Source organism: Sprattus sprattus (assembly GCF_963457725.1).
Source record: "Sprattus sprattus genome assembly, chromosome: 1".
NCBI classification, from domain to species: Eukaryota; Metazoa; Chordata; class Actinopteri; order Clupeiformes; family Clupeidae; genus Sprattus; species Sprattus sprattus.
This window is the reverse complement of record NC_137920.1, coordinates 64,754,240-64,763,332: the sequence shown is the minus strand read 5'-3', so window position 1 is coordinate 64,763,332 and position 9,093 is coordinate 64,754,240. Positions and strand designations below refer to the sequence as shown.

The following is a 9,093-nucleotide window of genomic DNA, read 5'->3' as shown; positions in this document are numbered from 1 at the left end:
ACCAGTTCCATTCTTTTCACAGTTATTAAATGTTTAATTGATGATGCAAATACAAGACTGTTGTACTATTCAAATTGCAATGTTTAAAAGCAGGACTAATGACACTCAACTTACTACAAACAGAAGTTCACTAAGGGTAGAGCAGCTCTGCCTTTTTTGACGGTCAAAGATGAGACTTATCATAAACTTCACACAATCAAAAAATTTGACTGAAGAATCTTTAATAAAGAAACATAACACAGACATGAACAGTCCCTTCAGGGTGACCATGGCAAAACAAACAAGTTACATCATCAGATTTAGCTTCCAAACTAAAAAACATTTTCTCTGTCTTGGAAAAGTACATCAGAAACATACGCACACACACAGACACACACACACACACACACAGACACACACACAGACACATACACACACACTCAATCTACTTAAATTGGTTGTCAATGAGTGTGCCCTTCATTTTGGCCTTCTTTGCTTCTAGTTCAGCCTGTGGAAAAGATGGAAGGAATACCGTGAGTACATACAATCTCAGCCACTCAATCTTTAAGCAGAACTTTAAAAGTACCTTCGATAAGAGAGAGGATCGGAGGGCAATATTAGATAACAGAAGAGGAGAACATTGGCTCTAGTTTTCCCCCCGAAGGAGCAGACATGGACAAACAAAGGAAGATATAAATCAATATTTTCTTAGTCCTGCGCAGTACTGGCTTTCAACTGAACAGCAAAACACAGTTCTGAGGACCTTACTGAGTTCTGAGGACCTTACTGTAGGACAAAAAATAAATAAATAAATAAAAGCCACCGGCAGACAGACACTCCCCTACTATAACTAACCTCCAATGTTGGCATTGTTCAAAGACACAGGCCAACGGAGAAATTTGAACTGTTCAAGTTTGATTGGTTGCAATTTTCATTAGTTGTGTCTGTTTATACAAGTTGGCATCAGTCCATTCCCCACAGGTTTTCGCTTTGATGGTCTGATCTACGGTAAAACCTCCCGGCATCAAGTCAACACTCCTACACCTTTAACATCTACAGCAGTTTGTTTCCTAGACAACGCTTTTAGTAGTCTGGGCTTGTACTACTTAATCCCTACAGCTCACACAATAGAAACAAGTCCACTGAACTCATAAGCTAGTTAGCTCTTTTTTGTACCGGGTTTCTCTGCATCGTGTAGTCTACTCGCACAGTCTCCACTCATTCCTGCAATATAAACAGGCGAGTAACATGGCTTTGCTTATTATTTCACATCTATCTAGCAATGTGAATTTACCTCAGATGTAATAAAAGGTCCTGCTATGTCTTTATGCTGCTGCTAGCAACAGACAATTAGGTGAAAAGATGTTCTAAGAGCTACCCCTTATCACATGATATGCTTATTTCTAATCATAGAAATAGCTCGTCTAGCGTTGTCTAGTGTAATCTAGTGTACTCTAACAGTAAATTACAACACTGGTCAAGATATACTAAAGGGCCAGGGGACATATAGGTGCAGCAACAAAGTCATAAAACAGTGTTGAGCTTGATGTAGAAACCAGGAGAGGGGAAAAATAAACAAGCACACATGAAAAGCAGCCGTCTAAAAGGCCAAAGCTAGATAAGGTGACTAGCGCAACAAACTCTCAGATGATAAAAATGCTGTTGCAAACAAATTTGCATGCCCAACGCTGAATCAGTCATTGAGCCAGTGATTAGCATACTAAAACCAAAAACATCACACCAGCAAGTATTCACAGCAAAGGTTGACTTACAGCAAAGGCTGAAAATATAATTATGGTTAGCAGCACACATCTGCCCTTGGGGAAGGACAAACCACACTTCACTCATTCCAAAACAGAATTTAAAGGAGATACCTTTCTCAATAGTTACATAGCCTGTACAAGCTCAAGGGCAAGTGCTTTGATTTTCTATAGCAGTCAGCTGGTAAGATTATGTCAGACATACTTGATATGTAAAGGCTTTCCATGTCTCAAAGATGTAGGAGGTCTAACCATCTGATGGTATTGATCTTAAGGGGAATGTCAGGATGTGTGCATGCGTGTAGGTGCGTGTGTGAGAGTGTGTGTGTGTGTGTGTGTGTGTGTATGTGGGTGTGTACATGTATGGGGTAGGGGGTACATTTTGTGTTTAAAAACTCACCAACTCCTGCAATCTCCTCTTGCTCATGCCCTTCCTCTCCAGCTGCTTCTCGATAACCTTGGCATTCTGTGCGTAAGAGTCTGCAACCTCCCTCTGCAATGCAACACCCAATTATATATATCAGAAAAAACACACTCCTCAGCTTCACCTGCTCATTTGTTTGTCCACCAAGCAATCGATGTGTGTATGCGTGTGTATGGGTGTGTGTATGTGTATGGGTGAGACACTTCACTAGACAATTATGGTTGGGGGAGGGGGGCTCACAACAATGCGAATAAATCTGGTTAAACAAACTTGGCCAGGTTGGTACACAGTATTGGCATTGATCAGATATTCTGACATAAATACTATAAACTCGATCACCTTATAACAGGTGCTTTCTAAAACAGAAGTTTTATTTGTTTGTACGCATCTAGGTCAACTTATATTCAATTTTCTTTTCTTGTGAAGTCCCATGAAGATTTTTTTTTTTAAGGATTTGCATTATATTGACCTTAAAACAACAAATTAATGTCAATGTCATTGACCTGATTATACAAAAATAGGCCTACTGTACACACAAGAAGGCAAAACATGCAATCTAGTATTATTCTAGCTTCCTGAACATTACTGAACAACTGTTATTTTTAGTTAAGCACTTTTTACTTATTTCAAGTAATTATTTCAGCTGATAGGAAGGTAAGGCTAATGTTAATTGATGACACAGAAGGTTGCAGTTCGGTGATGCTATCAATTATAGCATTATTTGATATACTGATAGCTTTAATGAATGAATGAATGGAGCAGATCTACTGGAAAATATAATCTAGCATCGCTCCTGTGTGTGTTCTTGTTCCTCCACTACTTAGACATAGACGTGGTATATTTTGTAAGCCAGAGGGACACACAACATTTGTTAGGCTGATAAAAATATGAACGCAAACAAAGGCTTCAGCACGTCTTACATAAGACGATTCTAAGACAGACCTCACTGAGAGGGGTTGGTTAGCTAGGGACAAGAAACACACACACTCATAACGTATTCATGAGTTACTGCAGAGGAGCACAGAAACCCAGACTCAAATGGTTTTCCTGAAAGCGAGTTAAGAAGTTGTCAACGCAGAGATGACCTGAGGGGGGTGGGGGGGGGGGGGGGGGGTGGGGGGGGGGATGGGTCTCTTAGTAAACACACTCACAAGGAAGGGAAGGATGGATGGATGAAGGGACAGGAAGCAATCAGTGCAGCTGAACCGCTTAGATAATGACACATTTGAAAAAAGACACTCCATGATCTAGAACAGCCGCCGCTTAATTGGTATCCGCCAATCAGGCGCTCATAGATAACGAGGACAAATAAAAGACTTGCAAAAGATAACACCTCAAGTATCCAGCCCAAAAGTGATGGATAATTTTAGGAGGTGTAAAATTACCCAAAGTAGTTTTAAGTGAGCATGGTGTGTGTGTTTGTGTGTGTGTGTGTGTGTGTGTGTGGTGGTCTGGTGCAAATGATAGAAAAGGTGAGAAACTGTGTTTCCTCCACTAAGCGTGACTTTTTCATTACAGATTTGTTATTCCCCCAGGTATAAGAATGTTTATAAAAATGCAATAGAGCAAACATTACGACTCTCTACTGATCTTCCTGCAGACTGTGATATGCAGGCTGTCCCCATTTAAATGGAATCATTATGTAGGCCGACACTGAGACATAAATAGGATAGAGTGTCACTGTCTGTAATTGGCATCTCTGCTTATTCCAAGAAAAGTTAGGCTTTTGAACAGACTTAACTCTGTAAAGCGCCTTGAGACAATTGTATTATTTTGGCACTATATAAATAAAAAAATGTTTAATTGAACTGAACTTGTTTGGGGTTCTTCTGGCAGAGTTGTTATGGTTTAAAAGTTCTAACTGATTTGACACTTGTTGGGCTCAGGTTCGTGGTTTGGTGCCACATTGTTAAAAAGTGCAAAATAGTTTCTAATTGAATTGTTAAATTCCTTGATGAAGGTCCCTACTAGGACATTTCACTGATATTCACAGAATTTTCACCAACTAATTTCATTCTCATTATGTGAAGGAGAAGAAATAAATGAAAGTCTGAGTGTGCTGTTCATTGAATTGACTCTAAAAACCAAAATGGTGTGTGTGTGCATGTGTGCCTGCGTGCGTGTGTGCGTGTTTGTGTTTGTGTTTGTGTTTGTGTTTGTGTTTGTGTTTGTGTTTGTGTTTGTGTTTGTGTTTGTGTGTGCATGTGCAGGTGCATGCACTCACCGCCTCAATCTCTTCCTCCTCCTCATCTATGGTGGACACAGTAACAGAGCTGAACTTGCCCATGTCTTTGGTTCGTTTGGTCATCATCACCTGGTGGGCGGTAAAACATGATCAATAGATAGACAACAACAAGCCTCATTTTCGGAATGGAATACTTTGTCGTATGGAAGAGCGTGTTGAGATTATCCACAGATTCTTATTCTTCTTTAGACATTTATACTTTCTCCAAACTTTTGGCCAATTCATTTATGTATATCTTTCCACATATCTCACACTGGAGTTAGACCTCTGCAACGATTGAAGAGTGTATCATACCCTGACTTTCTTAGGGGCTTCCGTTTTAGTGCTGTAGACACTCGGGCTCCCAAAGCCCTGGCCAAACTTCACCACAGCGCCGTCGACTATGAACGTTGCCGGAGTGTTCTTGACCTGGTGCTGATAAAAGAGCAGCAAGCCGCACCTGCACAAATACAAATGTTTGAGAAATAGCAGGCTAAGGATTCAAAGCCGTACACGGCACAGGTGAGTAGTGAGAGCTCAATGTTGTCAGGAAAACAAACACCAAAAAGATTCCGCTCATCCTTACAAATACGTGTGATACAAATCCTTTCCCCACTTTCACAGAATTCCCCATGGATACACTTTCAGAGCTGAAGTAGTTGATAAGCATCTAAATTGAAAGTTATGGGCCGGACTTAAATTCTTTTGGAGGGAGTAAGTGTCATTTACAAATACACCTGTCAAAAAAATCTATTAAACTTCGGGCTGCAAATGAATATGCACGACTGAGTCTGAGATCAATTTCAAAAGTTGTAACTCTCTAAAGTTATACAAAAATCAAAGAAACAGCTCAAAGGACCAGAGCTTCTACCTTTTCTGAATGCTGATAAGTGGTTCAAAAGTTGGAGAAGAGGAGATTAAAGACAGCACAAATTGCAGATAACTCAAATTTGAAGATGATACTTTTCCCCCTCTTAAGACTTAACACTCACTTTCCACATTTCTTTCTGTACTGCCTCTCGATGCCCTCCGGTCTGAGAAGAAGGGTAGAGGAAGAGAAGGTAGATTAGACAACATATGTCACTCCAGAGGGTGGCCCACTGGTTCTCAAACAAAGTTTGGCAATGGCCTGAGAACGGATGGGATGTTACCGTGACCACAGCTAAGTTCTGCCTATAGCATACCTTTTCAGGAACAGGCACTCGTCGTCGTCCACGTTGCAGAATTTGTGGGCATGTTTGGCGGCATCTATAACCCTGGACTTGTCCCTTGGCCGCATGGGTAACTTCTCAATTTGGCAATCTGCAGAAGCAGCGGAATTGCGTACGTGTTTTAATCATGGAAGAAAACAGGGCCCTGCATTATTAAGACCACTGATGCCAAAATAAGAACTAAGTTTGATAAATTCTGTCACAACACCAAAAAAAAAAGACATTTGCTTTACTAAAACAAAGCACCATTTGGGCCTGTGTTCTATTGGATAGGTTCATGCAACACATACAGCATGTGCAATAAGTATGATATATGTTTGGTACAGGTTGCAATAAGCAAACTTCACCATAAGCAACTTTCCAAAAACTAAATCAGATGTACAGTACCAGTCAAAAGTTTGGACGCAACTTCTCATTCAATGTTTTTTCTTTATTTTTAATATTTTCTTTGTTGTAGATGAATACTTTTTATAGTATTCACAAAAATATTGTTTTTGCATTGTCCCTTTATTTTCTAGGTCCCACACAGGTCTATTCAGTTATGAGTGAACAGCTGAATTAACATGCAACATTATTTCACGTCATTTGGCGAACTTAAACGGTTCCTCCTTCACAAACACTTCATGACAACAACCTGACACACGGTATGAGGTCACATGCACATAGGTGGAGGACTGTTATGAAGGACTTTGAAATTGCATGTCATTATAGCAGTTTAGACACCCAGAACACTGCCAGGTTTTTTTCCATGTCCCTAATCAACAACTTTGTCTTTTCAATAATATGCACAATCCCTTAGAATTACTATAATTTGACAAATATATAATGTCAGGCATATTGAAGTGGTTCGAAATGAACAGGAATAAAACGCAAAACAATTTCCACTGAAAAACATTACTAAATCAACTGTATAGTAGATTATAAACAAATAAACGAATAAACAAATGGCTATGGTCAGTGTGATCTTCCTTCCCTGAAGCAAAACTATAGGCTACAACAAACAGATGACAGCAAGTAGGTTGAATTTTGAGTGGAAACAATGGAACAGTTGGAAAAAATAAGGTTTACAACAATAGACTAAATTAGGTTCTGTTTGGAGTCTGGATTCATACAGCTGTTAATCATGCATGAAGTGGCTGTGAGTTTTGAATTCCTATTTGCATAACTGGAGTGAAATGGTTGCCAGAGGGTAGAAAGAAAGGTCCATCCACTACACATTCTTTCAGACATCTAGGACGTGCCTTAACCTGACAATTAAGGGACATTATATTCTCAGAATGTCCCTGAATTTTGAGATGCTTCAAGTTACATTACCATTTCCTGCAAACACTTAGGCACCACTCAGTGCCAGTGCACTGAGTCAGTGTACCACTCCCCCTTGATGCATAGTGTAGGCTACATAGTAACTGGCAGGCGGGATATCTATCTTTCTAGAATTTTCCAGATTGATAACATTAGGACTGAGCTGAAATTGTATGTGCCTGTGTTGCTGATTGCAACAGTCACATACAATGAGTCCAGGAGACAACTGTAATCACATTTATTATCATGATTGCTACTATTCAAGTATTCAGGAAAGGGTTTTAAGGCCAAACTGTGTGATTGAGTGGAGATTATGAATAATGAGCTTGGAAATGACGTACCTTACAATCTCTTTCACAAGTCTGAATTCAGCAACTTAATTCAATTTAGACTTTAATAGCATTGTTATTGTCTTCTAGGTAAACGTGTAATTACACTACAATAACTAAAACAGTACAAAATCCACACTTCTATCTAGAGGAAGAACACTGGGTATGGACACTTAAACAATATATGTAGTCTCATTTTAGGCTTGATAGATCAGTGCTTAGGGCAAATCACTGAGACATTCGAATTTACCTGGAATATATCCTTTTAATGAGAACTCGCTTCCACAGAAGAGATGATAACGGGAGATTTGGGCACTATAATAAAGATAAATCTAATAAAGATAAAAGTGCACCCTACCTTTTCCCATCTTGTTTTACTCTACAACTCAGAAGCAGTATACTAGTAGGCCTACTTGATGATCAGTGGATACACTTGAATTGACTTGCTGTCAACATTAATTATTTGAATATTGGTAACCATTACCTACTAGATACTTAAAAACGCTACAACATCATTAATACATATTCTTAATGTAACTAATGGGGTTAAAATAACGCTGACATTCATGCTCAAATTAATTCCTTTACACTTGATCGGCATGGATAGGCAAGCCCTCTCAGGCCTTCATTAAATATACATAAGGTGATATTACAGAAATAGCCCACGTTAAGAACACCAGTCCATTACATGGGGTAGGCGAAGAGCTTTTCCGTGTACTTCCTTTCAAATGTATGGTGAGTTGAGTTGTAGCGTTACGAGATAGCTAAATTGTCTAACATTTGGCCTCGTCCTCAAAAACTTCATAGAAGAGCTCAGTTTGACCAAACACTACCCTCGGTGGACGCTACAATGTCGGTTTAGCTAAGAACAAGCAATTGTTAGCTAGATTTGTAGCGATTATGAACACAATTGCAGCCTCCTCGAACAGCTAGCAAACATCTGCTCGTCTAGATAACGAAGAACTTACCCAGTACAAGCACCATTTGGCCGCATAAACAGTAGTAAACATGAAGGGGTTTCTCTCCATCGTCATATTCTTCGCGATCCCGGGTATCGGAGCAAACAACACTTCGCGAAACAACTTTAGGCATCTTCTTCTAAATGTCGTCACTGAAATGTATAGTTCGTTTTCAAACTTTCAATCTACAACAAAAAATAAAACCATGTAAGCATCGTAAATACGTGTCGCTCACCAATTACGTAATCGTCCAGTACAAGTGACGTAATTACACCACCAAATGTTCTCGCCAGGTGGCGATGTTGTGAGGGAAATCATGTAGCCTCCCACACGGACCACACACAGACGCTCAGTCCCATGATGTCCGAATTTGCCAAAGATTGAGTTACTCCGGAATAAATGCAGAGATTGCGAGCGACTGACAGACTTTTTAGGAATCCTCGCTGAATTTAATAGACAGCTCAGAGGAAAGAGACTGTAAAGGAAAGTGTATTAGCCTATGTGTAACTAGAGAGAGGCCAAGTGCTAAGTATCTTATTTTTCAGTAGCCTACACCTAAACATAGGCAGTGGCTTCATTCATCTTGCCACGACAACAAAGTAGTCACAGAGGTCAAACTAAGTAGCCTAGGCCTTCTTTTCCCAGGCCAAAAAAATCCAAAGAGCACACTTTGCATTGTTTTATCTTCAAGCATGAGACTAAAAACTTCAACTAGTTTGCACATATTGTGGATTCATAATGGCCTCAGCATCTCTGAGAATTTAACACAAACTAGTCATCCAAACCTACTCCAAATGCCTAAAATGTTCACATTCAAGCTCATCATATTGTGGAGGACAACCTTAAATGACCACATTGCATTAAATGTTCATCTGTGTCGAAGTGTGTGTCTGTGTTTATGATGA

The 9,093-nt window shown here is 39.6% G+C and overlaps 1 protein-coding gene across 1 annotated transcript; it reads right to left on the bottom strand.

Moving 5' to 3' along the window:
* Nucleotides 1-210: 210 nt before the first annotated feature.
* steep1 (STING1 ER exit protein 1) lies at nucleotides 211-8,406 on the bottom strand. The gene is made up of 7 exons (XM_080832578.1): nucleotides 8,198-8,406; nucleotides 5,572-5,689; nucleotides 5,380-5,421; nucleotides 4,703-4,847; nucleotides 4,388-4,477; nucleotides 2,140-2,232; nucleotides 211-487 (listed from the first exon to the last, which is right to left on the bottom strand). Exons 1-7 carry the CDS (start codon nucleotides 8,319-8,321, stop codon nucleotides 425-427), a joined length of 675 nt encoding a protein of 224 aa, XP_080688704.1. The 5' UTR covers nucleotides 8,322-8,406; the 3' UTR covers nucleotides 211-424.
* Nucleotides 8,407-9,093: the final 687 nt, after the last annotated feature.